At 37.7% G+C, this 24,680-nt stretch overlaps 1 protein-coding gene across 2 annotated transcripts; it reads left to right on the forward strand.

The window, feature by feature from the left end:
* Positions 1-17,104: 17,104 nt before the first annotated feature.
* LOC142550467 (protein FAR1-RELATED SEQUENCE 5-like) lies at positions 17,105-21,401 on the forward strand. 2 transcript variants are annotated; one of them, XM_075659560.1, is made up of 3 exons: positions 17,105-20,690; positions 20,763-20,870; positions 20,987-21,401. In XM_075659560.1, exon 1 carries the CDS (start codon positions 18,622-18,624, stop codon positions 20,521-20,523), a length of 1,902 nt encoding a protein of 633 aa, XP_075515675.1. In that variant the 5' UTR covers positions 17,105-18,621; the 3' UTR covers positions 20,524-20,690; positions 20,763-20,870; positions 20,987-21,401. The 2 variants fall into 2 exon arrangements, with proteins under 2 accessions (XP_075515675.1, XP_075515674.1); XM_075659559.1 differs by having other exon boundaries at positions 20,763-21,401.
* Positions 21,402-24,680: the final 3,279 nt, after the last annotated feature.

Here is a 24,680-nt window from a genome sequence, read left to right on the forward strand (position 1 = left end):
AATTTGGCATGGAAACATGTTCAGCTGCTAGCACTCCCATAAGTTCATCACTCAAATTAGACAATGATCAAGGGAGAATATCAGTTGAGACGAAACTCTACAGAGGTTTAATAAGTTCATTATTGTACCTAACTGCTAGTCGTCCTGATATTTTATTTGTTGTTTGCATGTGTGCTAGATTTCAAGCAAACCTTAAGCAATCGCATTTTATAGTTGCCAAAAGAATTTTAAAATATTTAAAAGTCACTAAAAATGTGGGACTATGTGTGAGGCCCAATAAGTAAGCCCAGCCCATTTCCCATTTTATTTAATAAAATCCAAACCATTTGATAGAAGAAAATCATATCGCACTAATCCAAGGAACTTTTCCCAAGCCTTGCCCGTCGTTCTCTTCTTTCTGCAGCAATCGTGCAACGTCCCAGCGGCCAGATTTTTGTGCATTAGGTTAGCAATCTTTTTTCCTCCATTCAATTAGAGTATTTCCTCCCATGAATCGGAAGTTATCGAGTTCGATCGGCTTGATTTTCCATCAACAGTACGTGTAAGCTTCGATTCGGATTTAGGTAAGGTTTTGGTTTCGAATTTGGTTGTTCTTGGTGTATTAGTTTATATAAGTGAAAAATTGAGCTTTTCCCCTAATTTCCAGCTAGGTTTCCGGCGTGAACAATATTTCCGACGGCTTGTTCCGGTGAGTCACCTTTGCGAAATTACCGTTGTGCATTCTAGCTTCGTTTCTTGAGGTATTAAGCTTGAATTCAGATTGTACAAGGGTTATATAGGCTGCCCGAAAATTGATTTTTAATCGTTCCGATTTAATTTGTTTTAGTCAGTTAGAATGCGTTATATTGAAGTGTATAGCAAATTTTTATTGTAGGTTATATCATTGGACGAATTCATCCGATATTCCTTAAGAAATTACTTTGGTATTGTGGTTTAGGTACACTCAAACCTATATCATTATGACATTTATCTTGGCGTGTAAGAATATTCGGTGAATGTTGTTTGCTATTATGTGCTTTGAATGTTTATTATGTTGCATTCATGCATATATTGTATTGACATAACATATTGAGCCTTGATTCCTTTGACGACTATTTATGTTGATTCTATTGAGATATATTGAGTCATCAGAGGGACGAGTGGGTTAGGATTAGCCACATTCACAAATGACAGCTAGGGATGAGCGACTTAGCTACTCGCATTCCCGATGCTACGTGCATGGACGAGCGGCAATTTGATGCTACATTCCTGGCACTGGTGGCTACTGTTACTGTTGATGATGCTATTTGTTTGGACTCCATTTGGTATCCGTTATTCCATTGTTGTCATTCATGCATCGCATAGCATTGAATTTACTTGGTATTATTACATGTCTTTTATATACGTCGTGATTTTACTGGTTTGTCGTACTGGGGTCCGACCCCTGTTTTCTTTTATGTTGTGGTTGTTTTTGATGCCATAGCAGGTCATTCCAAGGTTTTGACGCGTCTGGTGGAGCGTCAGCGAGTGGTACCCAGTAGTCAGTCGGTTGGTGTCAGAGTTCCCAGATATTTATATATATTATGCTGGTTTGATACATTTGCCAGGGAGATGCCCTGTGTAGCTGTATGGTTATGTTTTTATGTTGTTTGGATTTTATTTGTGGTATGTTGTGTCTAGTCCTGGACAGTACGGCTGTAGGATATTTTTTTGGTTGATTGTGAACTTGATATTATTTTCGAGCGTATATTAATGTTGTTGTGTTTTGAGAATTTTGGGATGTCCTACTTACGGGGAGGTCATGCCGAAATTTCTGTAGGCCCTAATGAACGTTTTAAACTCGTTTTCGCTGTTTACACCATTAATTCTTGTTTTTTAGTAATTAAATATTAATTAAGAGTACGGGCCCTGATAGTTTGATGTCAGAGTGTAACTGGGATACGCTCGAATTAGAGTCTAAGACACTCGAGTTTAGGCACAAATAAAATGATTGTGCATGTGTTTGATTATTTGCTCTTACTTGTTTATATGTTTTGAATTAATTGTATCAGCATGACTAGAGCGTATATTTGATTAAGTTTTGACCTTTAGTTTAGAAATTGCCTGTTAGTTTAAGTTTATGCTCTTTTAATCAACCGATTATTTTGTTTCTGCCTGTGGATTAAATCCTTTTGTCTTGTAGATGGCATCGGGACGTAAGGGTAGAAAAGGAAAGGAAGTTGTTCAGGAATCTGAAGCTCCTAATGTGAGAGGACTTAATGAGACTGATTGGGGAAGATGAGGTCGTCGTCCTCGTGGTGAAGCACAAAATGTTAACGTTGAGCATGAAGTGGATCAATTGAATAGAGGAATGGGTGAAATGGAACTATTGATATCCCGATTTCAAAACATGCGTCCTCCTCGATTCTTTGGGAATGGAGATGGTGAGAAAGCTGTAGCATGGTTAAAAAGTATGAAGCGTTTGTTAAATATGTTGGAGTACACTCCTGATTTGCAGCTTAAGTTGGCTATTTGTCAATTAAAAGGCCGAGCTCAGTTATGGTGGGAAACTACTGAGGAAGCTCTGAAAGAATCAGGTGAAAGAGTTACTTGGGATGTATTTTGTGCTCAGTTTGCTCAAGAATATTCACCGCCTTCGTATTATTTGGCCAAGGAAGCTGAATTCAATAGATTGACTCAAGGTAATATGACTGTAGTGGAGTATGCCTCTCAATTTTCAGCGCTTCTTGCCTATGTTCCTCATGTTGCTAACAGTGATCGGAACAAGCTATCGCATTTTATGCAAGGATTGAATCGAACCATTTGTACTTTAGTAGTAGCTGGAGTGCCTGTTAATTATGCCCATGCTGTAGAGAAAGCCAAGAATGTGGAGGCAAGTCTACTTTTGGCAGAACCACAGTCAGTTCAACCAGGTTTTTGTCAGAGTTTCGGAGGTAATGTGCCGATGCCAGTTGGTGCACCACTATACCGTCCTTTACTGCCGTATCAGCCTTCGCAGTCTTATCAGCAACCAAAGCAGCAAAACTTTCAGGCCAAAGGGAAACAATTCAATAAGCAGAGTCGTAGTAGTTCTTCTTGTTCTGGCAGTCAGCGTGGAAGTTCAGTTGGGTCCCCAGGTGGAGTATTTTGTGATCGTTGTGGTGGTAAGCATTTCAGTACTCAGTGTACGGTAGATCATGGATCTTGTAATATCTGTGGGCAAGTTGGACATTATGCTAGAGTATGTCCGAATGCAGTGAGACAACAATTTCAGCAACCTCAGTTTGGTCACGGTTTTAGAGGACAAACAACTAGACCTTTTGTTCCGACTCAGTCTTTTCAGCAGTTTAGCTATCCTCAGCCTAGAGGTTCTGTTCAGCAACGTTTTCCAGGGCCACAGCAGGGTCGAGTTCATGCTATAACCCAAGATCAAGTTCAAGACGCACCGGGCGGAGTTATAGCAGATATCTGCCTTATTTTTAATCATCCTGCTCGTATACTGATAGACACAAGAGCATCTCATTCATTTGTATCTGTTGTATTTGTTGATGAGCATGAGATTGCTGCTACTCCGTTGATAGATACTGTGTTAGTCTCTACACCTTCCGGTGTATGTTTGATGTCTCTTGAGATAATTCTGAATTGTGTGATTAGATTCGATGATAATATTATGATAACTAATTTCATCAAGCTAGATATGTCTGACTTCGACTGTATTCTTGGAATGGATACTCTGTCTAATTATCGAGCTATCATTGATTGTTTCCATGGAGTTGTCAGATTCAGGCCGTATTATGGCAGTAAATGGAATTTTTACGGTAGTGATTCACAATCACGTATTCCATTAGTGTCAGCAATGGAAATGTTTAGAATCTTGTCAACGGGAAATTAAGGATTCATGATCTATGCAGTTGATGCGACACAAGGGAAAAGGATTTCAAGTTTCTGATATTCCTGTTGTCAAGGAATTCCCTGATGTATTTCCCGATGAAATTCCTGGATTTCCACCCCAGAGGGAAATTTAATTTAGCATTGAGTTGGTGTCCGGGACAAATCCTTTTTCTAGAGCACCATACCGTTTGGCTCCAGCGAAATTGAAAGAACTCAATGAGCAATTACACGACTTACTGGAAAAAGGCTATATTAGACCAAGTATGTCACCTTGGGGAGCTCCGATATTGTTTGTAAAGAAGAAAGACGGAACGGTGAGAATGTGCATTGATTACAGACAGTTGAACAAAGCTACTGTGAAGAATAAGTATCCTTTGCCGCATATCGATGACTTGTTTGATCAGTTGCAAGGTACATCAGTGTATTCAAAGATCGATCTTCGTTCTGGCTACCATCAGCTTAGAGTTCGAGAGGAAGATGTTTCGATGACAGCATTTCGAACACGTTATGGACATTATGAATTTCTAGTTATGCCTTTTGGATTGACTAATGCTCCAGCAGTTTTTATGGATTTGATGAATCGTGTTTTTCGAGAATTTATAGACAGATTTGTTATTGTCTTCATAGATGACATTCTAATTTATTAAAAAACAAAGAAGGAACATCGAGAACTTTTAAGGTTAGTCCTCCAGACACTCAGAGCAGCGCAATTGTATGCAAAATTTTCTAAATGTGAATTCTGGCTGGACAGAGTAGTATTTTGGGATCAAGTTATATCAGCTCAAGGAGTATCATCAGTGGATCCTAGTAAAGTGGAAGCTGTTATCAATTGGCCAACACCGACGAATATTTCCGATATTCGCAGTTTCTTGGGATTGGAAGGATATTATAGGCGTTTTAATGAAGGATTTTCTATTATAGCAAGGCCTATGACTCAATTAACGCAAAAAGATCAATGTTTTATGTGGACTGATGAATGTGAGTCAAGTTTTCAGATTTTGAAGGAAAATTTGACAACAGCTCCAGTGATGGCTTTGCCATCAGGCTCAGGTGGATATGTTGTTTGTTCAGATGCATCTCTAAATGGACTTGGTTGTGTTCTAATGCAAAATGGGCGAGTGATTGCATATGCTTCTCGTCAGTTGAAACCGCATGAGACCCGATATCCCGTTCATGACTTAGAGTTGGCTGCCATTGTGTTTGCATTGAAGTTATGGCGTCATTATCTGTACGGTGAGCAGTTTGTGATTTATTCGGATCACAAGAGTCTTAAATATCTTTTCTCACAACCTGACTTGAACATGAGACAGCGTCAATGGGTGGAGTTACTTAAAGACTTTGATTGTGAGATTCAGTATCAAGCAGGAAAGTTCAAAATGCTATGCTGAAATCTTTGACTATCTCTAAAGTTCACGAGCACTTGGGAACTTCAGGATGGACTTATCAGATCAGTGGAGACTATTTTATAGTGTCATCTATTCAAGTTGAGCCACAGATTTTATCCAGCATCAAAGCAGCACAAAAGACTGATCTGCACATTCATAGATTGAAAGAATTGTCTCGAACAGGTCAGACAGAAAAGTTTAGTGTTGCTTCAGATGGTAGTCTGCGCTTTAATGGTAGACTTGTGGTTCCTAATTTGATAGACTTAAAAGAAGCTATACTACGGGAAGCACATTGTAGTCGACACAGTATTCACCCAGGGATTCGAAAGATGTATCATACCTTGAGAGCTCATTATTGGTGGGAAGGTATGAAGAAAGATATTTCTCATTTTGTGGCTAAATGTTTAATGTGTCAACAAGTTAAAGCCGAGAGAATGAGACCTGGTGGAATGTTACATAGTCTTGAAGTACCACAGTGGAACTGGGAGCACATTGCTATGAATTTTTTGACTCATCTACCTCGTTCTAATCGTTGTTGTGATGCGATTTGGGTAATTGTTGATAGATTGTCTAAATCAGCTCATTTTATTCCGTATGATCGTACTTGTACTTATTTGAAAATGGCGAAACTGTACATTGATCATATAGTAAGATTTCATGGTGTGCCAGTAACCATATTATCCGATCGTGATCCAAGGTTTGCTTCGAATTTTTGAGGAAGTTTGCAATCAGCTTTGGGTTCAAAGTTGGCTATGAGCACTGCCTATCACCCACAGACAAATGGTCAGTCAGAAAGAATCATTCAAACGCTTGAAGACGGGTTACGGGCAGTAGTGATGGATTTCAAAGGTGGTTGGCAAGAATCATTGTCTTTGGTTGAATTCTCTTACAATAACAGTTTTCAGGCAACAACCGGTATGGCACCATTTGAAGCCTTGTATAGAAGAAAGTGTAGATCACCAATATGTTGGGAAGATGTAGGAGAAAGAAAGATGTCAAAACCAGAATTAATTCAAGAAATGAAAGATAAAGTTGAATTGATCAGGAAAAGGATGAAATCTGCCCAAGATCGTCAAGCCAGTTATGCTAATAAAAGGCGTAGACCTTTAGAGTTCCAAGTGGGCGATTATGTTTTCTTGAAAGTATCACCATTCAGGGGTACTATAAGATTTGGACATAAAGGGAAGTTAGCTCCGCGTTATATTGGTCCGTTTGTGATTGTTGAGAGGATTGGCACATTGGCGTATCGTTTGGATTTGCCGCAGAGTTTGTCTTTGATACATAATGTGTTTCATGTATCTATGTTGCGGAAGTATGAGCCAGATCCGTCTCATATCTTGAATGTCTAGGATGTGGAGTTGGACAGTTCCCTTAGCTATGTTGAACGTCCTGTGCAAATTTTGGACCGCAAGGAAAGACAGCTCAGGAGCAAGACGATTCCATTGGTTTTTGTACAGTGGAGTAGACATGGAAGAGAAGAATCTACATGGGAATTAGAGGCAAAGATGCGACAAGAATGGCCTCATTTGTTTGAGAATGTAATGAATTACGCGATGTATTCAGAATTTCCTATGTATTATCAGGCGTAATTTTGTGGATATCAGTGTTGTTTTTGTTAGATTTCGAGGACGAAATCTTTTATTAATAGGGGAGAATGTGAGGCCCAATAAGTAAGCCCCGCCCATTTCCCATTTTATTTAATAAAATCCAAACCATTTGATAGAAGAAAATCAGATCGCACTAATCCAGAAACTTTTCCCCAGCCTTGCCCGTCGTTCTCTTCTTTATGCAGCAATCGTGCAACGTCACAGCGGCCAGATTTTTGTGCAGTAGGTTAGCAATCTTTCTTCCTCCATTCCATTAGAGTATTTCCTGCCATGACTCGGAAGTTATCGAGTTCGATCGACTTGATTTTCCAGCAACTGTACGTGTAAGCTTCGATTCGGATTTAGGTAAGGTTTTGGTTTTGAATTTTGGTTGTTCTTGGTGTATTAGTTTATATAAGTGAAGAATTGAGCTTTTCCCCTAATTTCCAGCTAGGTTTCCGGCGTGAACAGTATTTTCGGCGACTTGTTCCGGCGAGTCACCTTTGCGAAATTACCGTTGTGCATTCTAGCTTCGTTTCTTGTGATATTAAGCTTGAATTCAGATTGTACAAGGGTTATATAGGCTGCCCGAAGATTTATTTTTAACCGTTCCGATTTAATTTGTTTTAGTCAGTTATAATGCGTTATATTGAAGTATATAGCGAATTTATACTGTAGGTTATATCAGTTGGACGAATTCATCCGATATTCCTTAAGAAATTAGTGTGGTATTGTGGTTTAGGTACGCTCAAACCTATATCATTTTGACGTTTATATTGACGTGTAAGAATATTCGGTGAATGTTGTTTGCTATTATGTGCTTTGAATGTTTATTATGTTGCATTCATGCATATATTGTATTGGCATAACATATTGAGCCTTGATTCCTTTGACGACTATTTATGTTGATTATGTTGAGATATATTGAGTAATCAGAGGGACGAGTGGGTTAGGATTAGCCACATTCCCAGATGACAGCTAGGGATGAGCGACTTAGCTACTCACATTCCCGATGCTACGTGCATGGACGAGCGGCGATTTGATGCTGCATTCCTGGCATGGGTGGCCACTGTTTCTGTTGATGATGCTATTCGTTTGAACTCCATTTGGTATCCGTTATTCCATTGTTACCATTAATGCATCGCATAGCATTGCATTTACTTGGTATTATTACATGTCTTTTATATACGTCGTGATTTTACTTGTTTGTCGTACTGGGGTCCGACTCCTGTTTTCTTTTGATGTTGTGGTTGTTTTTGATGCCATAGCAGGTCATTCCAGGGGTTTTGACGCATCTGGTGGAGCGTCAGCGAGTTGTACCCAGTAGTCAGTCGGTTGGTGTCAGAGTTCCCAGATATTTATATATATTATGCTGGTTTGATACATTTTTCAGGGAGATGCCCTGTGTAGCTGTATGGCTATGTTTTTATGTTGTTTGGATTTTATTTATGGTATGTTGTGTCTAGTCCTGTCCAGTGCGGCTGTAGGATATTTGTTTGGTTGATTGTGAACTTAATGTTATTTTCGAGCGTATATTAATGTTGTTGTGTTTTGAGAATTTTGGGATGTCCTACTTACGGGGAGGTCATGCCGAAATTTCTGTAGACCCTAATGAACATTTTAAACTCGTTTTCGCTGTTTACACCATTAATTCTTGTTATTTGGTAATTAAATATTAATTAAGAACACGGCCCCTGACACTATGGTATGCTAAAGACTCTTCTTTCAATTTAGTTGGATATTCAGATGCAGATTATGGAGGATGTAAGTTAGATCGTAAAAGCACCAGTGGATCATGTCAATTTCTAGGAGACAGACTGACCTCTTGGTTCAGCAAGAAGCAAACATCCATAGCTACTTCCACAACTGAAGCAGAATACCTTGCTGCTGGATGCTGATGTGCCCAACTGCTCTGGATTCAACAACAACTGAAAGATTATGGAGTTGATGCTAAATAATCTCCCATATTTTGTGACAATACGAGCACGATTGCAATAACTTATAATCCAGTTCTTAACTCAAGGACCAAGCACATTGATATCAGGCATCACTTCATCAGAGATCATACTCTAAAGAAAGCTATCAGACTGGAATATGTGTCAACTGAAGAACAAGCTGCTGAGCATCTTTACCAAACCTTTGCCAGAGACTAAGTTTTCTCACTTTCGCAATATACTTGAATTAATTGATTTATCTTAATTAGTTTTATTGCTGCTTTGTTAGTAGCTGTTCATTCAGATTGTCATTTATCATTTAAATTCTTGTCAAACTAATGTCAGTTAGTCATTTATCAGTTCTTGTATTCAGGTTGTTAATTATTTATCAACTTATGAAAGTTAATTTTTGCATAAAGGCAAAAATACAACAGAAATGGTACAAAATCAAGATTTTATTACGAATAAAACTGATAACATACAACATCGCTTATTCTACTTCCTACGGCATCTTGCCATAACATCAACCAGTTAATCAAGTCATGACTCCTAAGATTCTTGAAGGCTTCGGCATTTTCAACTCTTTGAAGCAAGTGTCATTCCTTCAACAGCATCATGTGAATCAGCACATCATCCTTGACTAGATCAAATATATGATCCACTTGAGCATGTCTTTTAAGCTACCTTGCAAGTGATCTCTGCTGAGCAGAAGCAAGGAACTCTCCATCATTGACTGACTGAATGCAATGAGCAGTAGTCCAAACGGACATGACCTTTCTAAAGATGCATTCTTCAGCGTCACTTTTGAATCCCTGAATATTTTGAGGCGTCCATGATGGATGAGGGACATGTGTGCTACTTTCACAATCCATTGGAATCCAGATGTCATTACCAACTGTCAATTATCTTATTTATAGACAAGACTTGAAGAGACAGGAGGAAGACAAAGAGTCATCAGACCACAACTGACTCAGACTGAGTCTTTCTTACCCTTACTTTTTATTATATGCATTTATTAAGGGGGAATATCGATCAAAAAGTTAACTGAGAAGACAATAGTCAGTTGGTCTTCAACTGAACTAATTAAGTTTTCAACTGGTCACTCATTTGGTGACCCAACTGATCTTCTCAAATATGTTAACTGATAAATCGAATAAAATTATATATTAAATGATGTGACTATTTATCGAAGCATTAAATGCTGTCTTTCATTAAATAGTATTTTGAAACATGGACCCATATAATCCACTTATATTCAATACACGTTTTCATCAGACGTACACACGTTTTAAATTCAAATTTTCCTGGACTGACACGTGTCCAAAAATTTGAACAGTCACTCATATCAGTACTATACCCCAGCTCCAAATCAGTTCTTCTTCTTACGGGCACATTCAAGCATACAGAGGAAAATTCTATTCAAAGCATACTCTTTTTCGCAGATTTCAATCAAATGGCAAACCAAATCCCCGCTCACGTTATGAACGCTATGGCAATCGATTTTGAATTAGTTATGACAGTAGCGGATGAAGCTGTTAAGATCATCTTCATCAAACTGGATGAAGCCGGATTGAAACAATTTCTGGGATTATCTTCCCAAGAAATCTATGTCACAGAGGTTTAGGAACTCTATGCCACTGGCTATGTCACTCAAGAAGGCACTATAGTGTCTACTGTAAATGGTCAGTTGCTGATCATTGAGGAGGAGTTCTTCTGCAACCTTTTCCAACTGCCTACTGATGGGCTAGTTAAATTTTCGGAAGTCAAGGCATCTGATGTTGAAGAGATGCAAACCCTACTCTATGTGATGGTCGGAAAATCAAGGTATCCGATCCCAAGAAGGAACTAAAGCCAGAGGTGCAACTGCTGGCTGATATAGTAGCAAAGGGGCTTTTGGCAAAGGCTGGATCCTTTTGCTGCACTCACTCTTGAGAAGTTTCAGGCCATGTCTGCTATTATGGCTGGACGGAAACTGAACTGGAAGAATATTATTTTCAACATTCTGAGGAATATGTTTCAATCGTCCAACCAGTCAAAGGGCTTTGCGGTGCAGCTCAGCCATGTGCTGAAAGTAAAAGTGGTGGTGACTGATGATCCTGAAAAATCATCGAAACTGAAAATCTTCAATGCCAAAAATGTTCAGCCACCCAAGCAAAAACTGTACATGACCCCTGAGAAGTTTATCCAGGTGAAGAAGGAGATTGGGATGGAAGGAGCTCCCAAATCAGTTAAGAAAGCTCGGAAGGAGATTCAAAAGAAGATAATCAAGCGTAAACTAATTGTCAGTTAAACTGACTCAGAAAATATTCCATCGCCCAAGGTCGTCAAGAAGCCACGAACCTCGAAGACAAAGTCTACTGCTGCAGTTGGGATCATTCCAACTGAAAGACTGTTGCAGTCAGGGGCTCAACAGCCTATCAAGGCTATTCCACCGAAAGCTGTTCCAACTGAACCCTCCACTGAGGATCAGTTGCCTTTATCTACCATCCTATCGAAGAAGAAAGTCATTGAATCTGGTGACAAGAAGAAGCTTGCTGGAGTTAAAGCTCCATTTATCACTATCTCTGGATACAATTCACTACCTACTGCCAGACCTAAGAGAATAGTGATCAGAGAAAAGATTGATGCAACTACATCAGGGCTGAGCATTCCTCATGTCCTGACTGATTCTAAAGGCAAAGGCAAATTGGAAAAAGTACCCAGAGCAACCAATGCCATCCAAACTCACATTGATCTTATTTGGTAAGAGATCAATGAATTTGCAGCTGAAATGCTCAAAGACTACAATGAATGGTGAAGTTCAGAACTGAAGTCCTTGCCAAACAGCTTCAGACGAAATCTAAACTGAAGAAATTTATTAATCTGGAGACTGTTGTTCTGAGGGTAGTAAAGGCTTCTACAATTTTTCAGGCTCTGGATAGAAAGAATTACTTTTTCAATCAACTAAGAGCTAAGAAGCTACAAAAGATAGTTGCTGAACTGCGACTGAATTTTGATCCTACAAGTCCAACTGCATTCAATGATACAGCTGTTCATAATCAACTGGACTCTGATCTTCTCACTCTGCAAATGGAAATCAAAAACTGGGAAATGGATCAAGGACTGATCATTCCAGTGGCTTCCCAAGATTTCTCAACTGAAGAAGAGCCAGTTGCACAGTCAGTTCAAGATGCCATCCAAGGAAACAATTGCTGAAACTGCTCAACAGGCAACTGAACCTTCCACATCAGTTGCTCAACCATTATCATCTTCAGCACCTTCATCTTCAACTGCTGATCCAACGCCTTATTCTGAAGCTGAATTATCATTGGCCAATCTTGATGAGGTCATCAAATCAGTAACTTCTGATATTCAGCTAGATACATCAAGATCAGTTGAAGATGTTGTTATATCTGAGGAACCAGCAGACCAGCCGAGCTGTTACTGAAGAACAAGTTGATCTTATTGTTGTTGCTAAAACCAGCTGATCTAGCTGTTAGTTTTGAAGAACAGGCCGAGGAGATCATTTTTGAAGAAACTGAAGAGCCAGTTAAATCACCAGTTATGACTGAACATGCAGTTTTGAAACCAATTGAAGAGACTCAGCTGCAATCAGTCTCAACTGAAGCAGTGCCAGCTGAAGAACCAGTTATTCATTCAACTGAAGAACCTTCTACTACTTCTGTTTTTCCAACTGTCTCTTCTCCTCCCCAGGAACTTACAACTGAAAATATTTCAGAAATAGTGGCGCATGAAATAGAACCAACTGACGATGCGATGATTTTATTTACTCAACAGAAAAGGGAACAGATTCCAAAAACTTCCGGAGCCATGTCTCCTGGGATTTCAGACACTGATGCCCTATTTAAAGAACTTCAAACTGTTCAGTCCAACCTCGTCAGTATGATGAATGCTATTTCTGCAATTCAATCAACTCAGCTTCCACACACTTTGAAGTTCAACTTGAACAATGAGTTTACCTCGGACAGACTGAATCAACTCAATCAGAGTGTTACTTCTCTATTTCTCCAGATGGAAGAAATCAAGAAAGATAGGCTATTGATTGAATCTCATGACGCTTTAATTTTCTGGAGAGTACAGTCACCAAAAGGATTGAAATACTACAAAACACTTTGATGAATGTTGTAAAAGATATCGCAGCAGATATTCTAATATTATCAAAGAAAGTGGATGTGCTTGACAAAAAGGGGGGAAATTAGAGAAACAGAAGAAGACAAAGGGAACAAAGGGAAGAAGAAGAAGATATGAAGATCAACTGACTTCAGTTAATGGTTGAAGATTCTTTATTCTTTATTCTTTGCACGAATCTGTACATTAGAAGAATTATTTTATCTACAATGAATTCGAAGATTATTTTAAGTTTAGTTGATCAGTTATTATTCTATCTACAATGAATTCGAAGATTATTTTAAGTTTAGTTGATCATTTTATCAAATTACAAGTTTTGTCAATCACCAAAAAAGGGAAAATTGTGGGAAACTGACTTTCGGTGATTTGACAAACTAAATGTCTAATTAATTGGACTAACTGTTCAAATAATTTGAGGCAACTGAACTACACAAATCAACTTACAGTTGCGTAAACTAAAGATTAATACGCAGTTTATAGAAGCCAACTGAAACCAGCTGAACTGAACTTACAACTGACTAATCAGTTGGAAACTGATCAGTTGATATATTCGGTTATAAGCTTACCAACGAGTGCTTATCAGATGATCCTTCAGCTATACACGTCATTAGTTGAAAAGGACATTCAACCGACAAACAGTACAAAGCAGACTGCAACTCATAGTGGAACGCCGCATTTCAGAGTCCACAGTGTACGAATGTCAGAAGAATATTGACGTGGCAATCAACGGATATAAAGATTCAAATTATATTTAATGTTACCGTAGGAAGGAAGCCTATAAATAGCTGAGAAGAGCAATCGAAGAAAATATATATCAATCAATCTATTATCAAGCTTGCTGTTACCCTGCTGAATTCATATCTATTCAAAGATCAAAAGCTCACACTTATCTGATTTATTTATAGCATTTGAGGCTACCTTTCGAGCTTTCAAGCACAAATCATTGTATTGTTTATTTGATATTATCTAGATCAGTTGTGCTAAGTTCAGTTGAGAACTGTGAGTTATTTAGTAAACTAAGAGTTTCAGTTTTTGGCAAGTGTTAAGTCCAAACTGAAGTGGGTCTGTACAATCTTTATATTGCTCAAAGTCTTTTAGTGTATATCCTATACTTGTGATAGAAGGGGTGACGCAGGAGTATTTGAATCTCCGAACAATCATAAAATCATGTGTCTATTTTATTTCAGTTTATATTCTATCTTTCAGTCAGTTTATTTCCGCAACTTGTCATCAGTTAAACAGATTGTCATTGACCGACAAGATTCCAAGTTTATTTGTCACTGAACTAACACCTCAATCGAAAAGATTACAAAAATCGTGAGTGTTTATTCAACCCCCCTCTTCTAAACACTTTTCAACATGTCAACCGATCCTATCAGAAAGTAATATACGATAAGTGTGGTAATCCATTCTTTTTTGAGAATTGTAAGAAAATTTGAAATTTGAGGTCTTAGTAGAATAGAAATAAGTCTTCGTAAGTCGTTTTAAGTTGTGATTCGCAAACGAGGATTATGGTAGACAATTTAATTAGGATTGAGGAGACATAAGAACAGCTTAATACTTATTTTTACTAGAGTAGCGCAACGGAAGCGTGAATTATTGGGGTACTAGAACTTTAGAGTACTAAACTTTTTGATTATCAAGGATAAGCGAATTTTGGGGAAAAAATTCAATTTAAGGGGGCTAGATTGTAACGTACCGAAAATTTGAAGGTCCATGCGAACCAAATGCATGAAAGTTATTAAATTTCTTTAGTATTTTATTAAATTGTTTTAAGGCATTAAATACATGTTTATTTTATTACTAAGTACTTTTAAGTCATGGTTTATTTAAATTTCATGCATTAAGAATTTAAGTTGCATTTCGCGCTCGAACGAGGAACGGAGACCGGGGAATTATCAGGAAAATTATTTTAATTACATGATTAATTTTTATTAATTAATATAAGATTTTTTAAATATATTTTTCAAGAAAGGGGTTTTGTTGGGTGTTTTTAGCCGCCAGAGCACATTTTTCAGCGGTGCACAAATTTTATCTAAATGAAGGACTTTTTGAGGGCTCGGGCAATATTTTCAAAAACTTACCTAAACGAAATATTTTATGAGAGTGTGTTTGGACTTAATGGACCTACTTTTAATCTTAATGGGCTCCAATATATTTTTTAATCCTTTTTAAATCAAAATTTGGGCCCATTGTCATTTGATGACTTATTTAAATAATGTATTCACCTACCCTAAACCTATTCCCCACCCACCACCCAACACCCCTCTTCTTCATCAGCCATTTTCACGAGAATCTCAGCTGAAAGCTTCGATCCTTCATTCTTCCTGCCTACAAGTTTTCTTCCCCGCTCCCCCGGCACCACCTAGACGTGGAATACTTCAAGTTTTCGTTCGAATAACACCAAGGCACGCCTCACGCCCTTCTTTTCTCATCACACACTCCATATGTAGGCTGTAATGTGTGCGTTCTCTTAGGGGTTAAAGGTCTTGCATGTTATGTTGTTTATTCAACGGTTTTCAAGAATTTGTGCATACTACATTATGCAAACTCACGTTTTCATTCATGCTGGGGTAAGGGGCTGCCGTCTTCGGTGACTAGGAAGCTGTTTTGGCCAAAGATATTGGTGGAAAGGGGAAGGAGTTATGGTTTGGGCGAGTGGAAGGAGTAGCTAGTCGGGACGCGTGTGGTAAGGTCCTGTATTGGGATAGATCGGGGGTGTGGCATATACAATCATGTGTGGCTCGATCCCAACCAAGGAGCCGACTCTTTTGGGTCTGTGACGGGGCTGGGTGAAGGCTGGAAATTGCTAGTCTTGGCCCTTAAGTGGTTCGCCAGGGTGGGTGCACGGTTTGTCTCGGGTGGTTCGAAGGTGGAGTGGTTTGAGCTGTGGCGCACGTCCGCGAGTTTGGGTCTTAAGGCATGGTTGGGTTGGTCCAAGGGGAGTTTCACGATCTGGTCTTGGTCCTAGGATGGTTTAGTCCAGGGCTGGTCCAGCCCGGATTCGAGCTAAGAAGGAAATAGTTGAGCCTTGTTGCGCTAGGGTTGGAAGCGAGTGCGCTGGAAATTTCCAGCAACATTTGGGTTTGTTTCATGGGTCATGAGGGGTCAGTAATTGTTGGTTTTGTGGCTGGATGGTTGGTTTAAGACATGTTTCAAGTTGGGAGGAATTTTGTTAAGTTTCGGTTCGATTCTGGTTAAAACCGAGACTTCGATCCAAGTTTTAAAACGAATCGATTAAGTTTTCAAATGGGCTCGAGTTTACGTCTAGTAATGCATATAAATATGTTTTGGGATGTTTTAAGGAGTTTGGTAAGCTTTGGGTCGAAATTTAGAGGCTTAGGGATAAAATGGTCATTTTGGGTTTCCAGGGGCAAAATGACCATTTTGCACCCAGGGGGAGATTTTAGGCCTTGCAGCGCCCTGAGCTCAAATTTTATCATATTTTAAATGTTTATGCATTATGATAACGATTTTTATGAATTTATGAAAGGTACGTTGCATGCTTGGATTTAAGAAAAATTGCATATGTGCATGCTTTTTATAAGTGATGAAAATGATAATATTTTCAATGATGAGAATTAGTTCTGGCTATAGAAATATATGCAAATGCATAAGACGTATATGTAAATGATGATGATGAGGCCTAGGCACAATGGATGGGTAATCCTGTCACTGATATCCGAGAAACGTCGGGTACCACGGTTCTATGTATGATGGATCCATCGTAAATGATGATGTACGATAGTAACCTCTAATGAACTGAATTCACCAATGGAAATGATGAATGATGATTAACGATAAACTATTTTGACACGTCACGATTTCATATGATACGTTTACATTACACTTTTAAAGTTTCCTTGATTGGTGTCTTGGCAGGAGATGAAGTTTCTTCATCTTCAAGGATGATCAGGGGGCTTGAAGTGTTGATTGAGCGAGAAATCATCCTCGATGAACTACGAGTGACGTAATGTCAGCCGATAGTCTAAATCCTTGATTCAGGCTTCTTCGTGGAAACAATTTTGTACATAACTTAGCCTTAGGAGGTTTATCAACAATGAGAGCATCATATTCCAAGAACAAATTGTGCTTCCGAGAACCTATAGAAAACACGCACAAAAAAAAACACAGAAATAAGAAGAAATAGTGGTGTACAAGTGTTGTGAGTATAAGTATTCATAACGAAGGTAAGATAATACTAGGGTGATGAACTATCAAATTCACATACCGGGATTTCCACCAGGTAGCAAATGAATTAGCCATTATTGTGTCAGATTTTGTGATTAGACTTACAAATCTCTGGGGCAATGAAGAGAGGAGTTGTACAGTAACCTTAGAAAATCTCTTGTATGTTATTTTTGAGAAATTATGCCTTAAATCCATGGTAAAAAACAGAGTAGATTGGGGGATCGTCAATAAAAACCAAAACTGATATGCATACAAAGACAAATTATAGAATTCAAAAGACTAACTTGACTTATCATATTTTGGACATGTGGAGAAGCGGTCCACATTAGAAATCTGTGATGGATGTATTTAATTAAGAGAATAATAGCAATCATATCAAGAGAATGGCATTGAAAATCGGGATGAAAGGACACCTACAGAGGAGTCTGGGCCTTAAAATAACTTGAGGAACTCAATGGTAAGCTTTTGTTAGTATGCCGTCAAATCAGGAGAAGATATGATCAAGTGATTTATCATCAGGGAGGTGGTGCTCAATATGGTCGGTGGTGCTCAATATGGTCGGTGGGCCAAAAAGAAAGTCGGTAATATGTAGGAAATAAGCGAAGACCCATATCTGCAGAAAAAAGAAACCTTCCCAAAGTTTGGCAATCAGATCTTTCAGGACACATTGAATATCAAAATGAGATGCCACGAACCATGGCACCTCCATTTCTTTCCAAAGTACGTTCCCAAGCGATCTATCCACTTATTCCAATCGTCAGGAACTATCGGCCAAGATTTAAACTGAGAAGGGTCACCCTAGGGTAGTAAAGACCGAGAGAGCAACATATCCCTATGTGTCAATGAAGGAAGAGGAAAGAGGAGGTTCTGAATACATGGAGGGAAACAGTTCTTGAAATATGAAGGATGCCACACAGGGCCTATAGAGGCAAGAGTTAGAGAGTGTAGGGTAGTGTTCCTTCATCAAAAACATGAAAAAAAAGGTTAGAAGAGAGCAAGGTGGCAGAAAAATTATGCAGTAATGAAGAAAGGAAATGTCAATAACGGTCTTTCGCAACAGCAATGGACTTTTGAGAAGTCTCGATCAATGTTTGGCTGGAATGGGAGACACCTACAAAAAAGGGAACCGGATCCCCTACTGCTGTGCATACATTGAATTTTTTTATTTTTTTTTAATTTTTCTTTTTCTTCTTTTCTCTTTTTTTCCCTCTCTTTTCCTACTTTGTTTTCCCTCCATTTTTCTCTCTTCCACAAACATTATTCACACACTTTTATATGAAAATAGTATAAACATTTGCTTTCATCTCGTCTTGTTTTGTCAATTTTCTTCTTTTTCTCGTTTTTCCTCTCTTACTCAATTTTATTATTATTTTTTTTTGCAGGAAATACTATAACATACAAGGTTCGATTTTTTCTTCTTTTAAATGTCTAATTCTTTTTCTAATTGTTTAGCTATCGAATTTTTTATTTGATTTTGTTGGTTTCTATTTTTATGTTGCTATTGATCTGAAACAAGCCAAAAATTTTATTGATACTTTCAGATTCTTGATGGATTATAGTACAAATATCGAATTCAAGCCTAAGATTGGTATGGAATTTGATAGTCTAGACGAGTCTTGGAAGTTTTGGGTTGAATATGGTGGGAAAACTGGATTTGGAGTTAGGAAGCATTATTTTAACAAGAACAAGAACACCGGATTTATAACTTCGTATAAATATGTTTGTTGCAAGGAGGGTGTTCGTAAAAATGACAAAAGAGAATCATCGACACTCAATCCTCGGCTTGAGACTCGAACAAATTGTAAAGTAAGAATGGGTGTCACATTTGTGGATAGTAAATATAAAGTTAATGAGTTTATCGAAGAGCATAATCACCCATTCCATATTCAAGAAACAGTTCATATGTTGTCTTCCCAACGTAAAATTACAGAAGTTCAAGCCTATGAGATTGATTTGGCAGAGGATGTTGGGCTTAAACAAAAATCAAATTTTCAGTTGATGAGTAAGCATGCTGGGGGAATAGATGGTCTTGGTTATACAATGTTGGATGCTAAAAATTATATTCGATCCAAAAGACAAAGAAATATGGTATATGGGGAAGTTGGTTGTCTGATGCGATATTTTCAACAACAATTATCTGAAAATCCATCATTTTACCATGCTAATCAGATGGATGTGGAGGAACAAATAACAAATGTTTTTTGGGCTGATGTGAAAATGCTAATCGACTATGAGTATTTTGGTGATGTTGTGTCACTAGATGCCACGTATTGTACGAACCGTGCATACCGACCACTTGCTATCTTCTCAGGTTTCAATCATCATAGAGGAGCAGTGATTTTTGGTGCAGCACTTTTGTATGATGAGACTACATCATCATTTAAATGGGTGTTCGAAACTTTTTTAGAGGCACACAAGCAAAAAAAGCCTCTCACTATCTTCACTGATCAAGATCAAGCTATGGCAAAGGCCTTACAGGAGGTGATGCCTGAGGTATTTCATGGATTGTGCACATGGCATTTGATGCAAAATGGCATCAAACACTTGGGAAACTTGATGAAAGATGGTTCTCATTTCTTAACTGATTTTAAGAGATGCATGTATGGCATTGACGATGAGACCCGATTCGAGGAGGCTTGGAGTGTTCTACTAGTACAATATAATATTCAAGAAAACACATGGCTGCAATCCACTTACAATATAAAGGAGAAATGGGTAGCTTGTTACATGAACAAGGCTTTCACACTTGGTATGAGAAGCACACAACTCAGTGAAAGTGTCAATTCTGATATCAGGAGTTGTATGAAACCCGACTTAGATATAATGCAATTTTTTAAGCACTTCGAACAGGTCTTGGAGGAAAAGCGGTACAATGAGCTAAGATGTGAATTTGAGACACGTCAAAAATTACCGAGATTAAAGCTAGAGAGTTCTCCTGTGTTGCGTCAACTTTCTGAAATTTATACCCTCACTATCTTTCATCTATTTCAAGTAGAGTTTGTTTTGTTCGCAGCTGCTTACATAAAATATAAAAATGAAACTCAACCATTATTTGAATATGTTGTCGGGCGAATTGATAAAGAAGGAGAATGGAGGGTGACATTTAATCCTAGCACAAAGATGATTTCATGTAGTTGCCGAAAATTCGAGATGACTGGATTATTGTGTTGTCATGCTGTGAAAGTATATGATGTGCAGGACGTAAAAAAACTGCCAGAGCATTATATCTTGAATAGATGGACGAGAAAAGCTAGGAGTGGGGTGGTACACGATTGTATGGGCAATGAAGTCGAAGAAGATCCCAAACGAGAAAGTGCAGAACGATATAGAAAACTTTGTATGATGCTCGTAAGACTGGCAACCGAAGCCTCCGTCCACCCATCAACTTTCTCTTTGGTGCATAATATTCGGTATGGGATCCAACCAAGCAAGTCATGGAAATGCGTTTGACTGAAGTGAACCAAGACAACAATAGTGGTGTCAGGACATCATCGATAGGACCTTCTATGATACAAGCAAAAGGATTCAAGAAAAGAAATGGTGTGAAAAAGTCAAGAAGGTTCAAGAGTTGGGTAGAACTTCAAGCAAAACGAAGAAAAACAAATTTGAGAGTCGAGGTAAATTAACTAATATTAATACTTTTTTGAAATAAAAATTATCTAGATTTCTTATTTTTACAATCATTGTAGGACATCGGAACACATGATGAATTACCCGTATCTTGTTCAGCACCTCCGGTACCTCATGCATGTCTTCAAACAACTGGAAATCAATTCAATTTCACTTAATTATTAATGGTATGAAATTTAATGATATTTAGAAATTTTTTAGTTGGTAAAAATTTTAAGCCAAAAAAATATTAATTCTTATATGGTAAAATTGATTTTATAATATTTATTCTTATTTAATGTAGGCACAATTTGATCATCCTCACCATTCTCTTGAAGCCATGGATTTCAATGGAGATATATCCAATAATGCTCTTGAGTAGTTTTTCATTTAAAGAATAGCCGATTAACATTGTTAGTTGAAATGAAGTTTCAAAATGTATGAATTATTTATTTTTTATGGAAATGTGGTGTTGAATTTTAGTTTTTGATATTGCATGATGGAAATGTTCTAAATTTTAATTTAAGCATTAACATGTTAATAGTTTTATATTGTTAAAAATTTTGTTCATTGGAAAAAAATTAATAATACTCATCAAATTCGGAAAAAATGATACGATTTTTCACATGTAAAAATTTAATATAGTAATTTTTAATTGCAAAATTATTAATTTAACATAAAAGAATTAAAATGTTTATATTATTTCATATAAAATTGTCCAATGTTCGTGGAAGATGGAAAAAAATGGAGGAAAATAGAAGGAAAACAAAAGAGAATAAGAGAGGAAAAAAAAGAGAAAAAAAAGAAAAACTAAAAAAAATTCAATGTGTGCACAGCATGCATGCTGTGCACACTAGGCGATCCGGATACAAAAAAGACTTTGACATATCAAATTCTCCCATCAGACAAATGATGAGTAAATGTACAAGAAAGCTAAATAATGGCGTATAATACTCATATACATTATTGGCCGAAGGTAAACAAGTTAAGATAGCCCAGGACATACCTATTTCATCGAATGCAAGAGACTGAGCCAATGGTTTAGCTAGTGTCGAGCCGAGAATATATGTTGCAACAGCAGAAGAACTAGCATGGGCAAGTAGATGTTGATGGAGAAACAATTTCTGATGATAAAGTCGGAGCAGCCAAAATGGTGAAAGACGGAAATATCGCAGCACCTACCGACCTATAATTCAATGCCATGAGCAAAGCAACTCCCCACACCGCACTAAAAGCAACAAAAAAACATACTTATTCTCTTAACCACGTGTAGGAATGGCATCAGGAAAATCCAACATGGTTCTAGGGTTCAAAGAAAACTTAATACGTGTAAGAAGTTTCTCAAGAATTAGTATTATCCCATTTGCATGCAATACAACCAAGTGATGGCCATCACAACTCGTTCACGATGAAAAGTCTAATAAATGGCTAGGCAACATCAAGATTCCCAACTCTCGCAAGTATTTTGACATAGATAAAAAGAATGATGGCATGTAAGAATTTACGAGGATCCGAAATAGAGATAACATAGAGTAAAAGAATAGTGGTCACTACCATGGCAAAACCAATCATTATTCCCTCAAATTTTTATATAGGAGCCAAAGATTCAAAAAATTAATCAGCTGATTTCAGCACACCAGCTGAAACTGAACAAGACCAGCTAAAACTGAACTGAACCAGCTGAACTAAACCAGACCTGTTGAATTGAACAGATCAGAATTGAAATGAATCGGATGAGCTGAAGCTGAACCAGACCAGCTGAACTGAACCAAACTAGTTGAAGTGAACCAATTGACCAGTTGACCACACAGGAAAATGTCTAGCAAGGCGAATTTGACCATTGCAATTTCAGAAACAGTACAGAATCTTTCCAAACGGTCATATTCTTGTATCTAACGTATATATCATTGTTGGAGCCTATAAATACAACATCTTGAAGATGAAACAAAAGCTTTTGAAAGTGATTCAAAGCATGGGCAGTTAGCGTGAAGAAATTACCGTTGAGAGCAAAAGCTCTTATGTGAGGATACATTTGAGATGTATACTGTAAATGATAAATTTATCGCGCACAATCACTCACACATATACAAGAGAGTTGAACTTCAAAGATTAGTTGAGTGAGTCTTGCACAAACACAATAAACTTGTGTATGTGATCCTTCCCAAGGGGAAGGAGGGGTGACGTAGGAGCATTTGAAGTCTCCGAACATTCATAACAAATTCGTGTCTATTTATTTATTGCATTTACTTATCATTTTCATAGTTTTAAAGATGCATTGTTGAAGCATTTCCAGTGTCTTCCACTTGGTTTGAACACCAAAGTCGATTTAATTCATCGATGTTCAATATTTCAAAAACAGAGCTATTGTAGCTCAACGATTATCCCTCTAATAGATCATGTCAAGGGAGTTACCCATATAAGTAGAAAGAGAAGAGCTCCCATGAGTCGTAAAAAAGGCCAGAGATTCCCCTAGGGCGAACGACGTCAGCGTTTGATTGAACTTAGTCGAGGTTCAACAATAGAAGAAGAGGAAGAAACCTGAGGAGATTCTAGGCCAGCCATAGTAGTCATAAGACCATGGTTCCAGAAGGAGCAACACTTGCTCCCTGTTGGAAAGGGAGAACTAAAACCCATCTGAGCTCCAATGGGAGATCCAAAAGCAACAACAAAAAGTTAGGAGAGGTAGCATATCCGGCGAAGGTGACATAAAGAGCTAAATATAACGAAATGGGAGGAGGCAGTGCTCGTGGTGTTTGATTCAGAGAGGGAGCCAGAGAATATTCTAGAGCCATATTGTATCTTCGAGTTATAACAACGTAGGGGAAAGGATTATAGAGGAAAGGAGAGTTATTCCCCACGACGGAAGAACCACGGTGATTCCGACGATAGTAGCGACATGGGATTGTGGTTGTGAAACGGAGATGATCAAGAACAACAAGGGAGTTATGTGGAAAGCATAAAGCTAGGGCTTTTTATTTGGTCACGTGGACAGATGTGCGAGAAGAAGATGAAAACAAGTGATGGTGGGATACGTCTTCTATAATTTGAAATCCGATATGATCGTTGAATTGGGCCTATCTGGTTCAAATGAATGATTCAATTCCAATGCGTTAATATGATTTCACTTATGAAAATGGGTAAGTTGCAAATAAACATATACACAAGCAATTGGCCCATTGGGCCAATACTTGCAGAGTTGTTTTTTGGGGTTAAATTTTAATTTAGCTCAAAATTGGTCAAACTCAAATATAGGAAGAAAGAGATGAAAATATTTAATAAGAGCTCAGTAGTAATCTGAATTGATTTGAATAAATCACAGTGCTTACAAACAAGAAGAGATTGTGGAGAGAAAATTAGCAAAGTCATAGAGATCGTGAATCATCGAAAGGGTGAGAACCATATTTAATTTGGAAGAAAAAAGCAAGTCAACAAAAGTGGAAAAGGACAGAACAAACACATCGACAAACTCTTGCAAACTCTCTGTAGAATTCATAGTGATAACTTGAAGCAAATTTCATGTTTTTCATTCTGGGTTCAAATAGTTCAAATCATAATCGTTCAAATTTCATTAAAGCTGCTTTGTTATATGTTACTATTTTGTGAACTCTTACAGTTTATTGTAAACATAAATCATGTTGGGAGTTTATCATTTAATTTTTTGTAGTTTTTCTTTTGTTTCGGTATTGTAATTGTTTAGGAGATTATAACAGACAGTCAAATTTAATACCCATAATCATTGTATTTTTAGAAATTAGTTTTTTATTATTTATTCACTCAAGTTGGTGTTTTTAGCATCTGACATAGCTACAATTCAAAATATCGTGCAAACACGTTCATTTAAAACATATTATATGAAGTTGTTAAACATATCTTCATTTCAATTTATAATACCTTTGTCCCAAATTAATTCATAGCTAATATTTTAAGAGTAAGTCTCTTGTTAGACGGTCTATTGAATCTTTATCTGTGAGATAGGTCAACCCTCTCGCTATTCACAA

The sequence above is a fragment of the Primulina tabacum genome, chromosome 7 (genome assembly GCF_025594145.1).
Source record: "Primulina tabacum isolate GXHZ01 chromosome 7, ASM2559414v2, whole genome shotgun sequence".
NCBI classification, from domain to species: domain Eukaryota; kingdom Viridiplantae; phylum Streptophyta; class Magnoliopsida; order Lamiales; family Gesneriaceae; genus Primulina; species Primulina tabacum.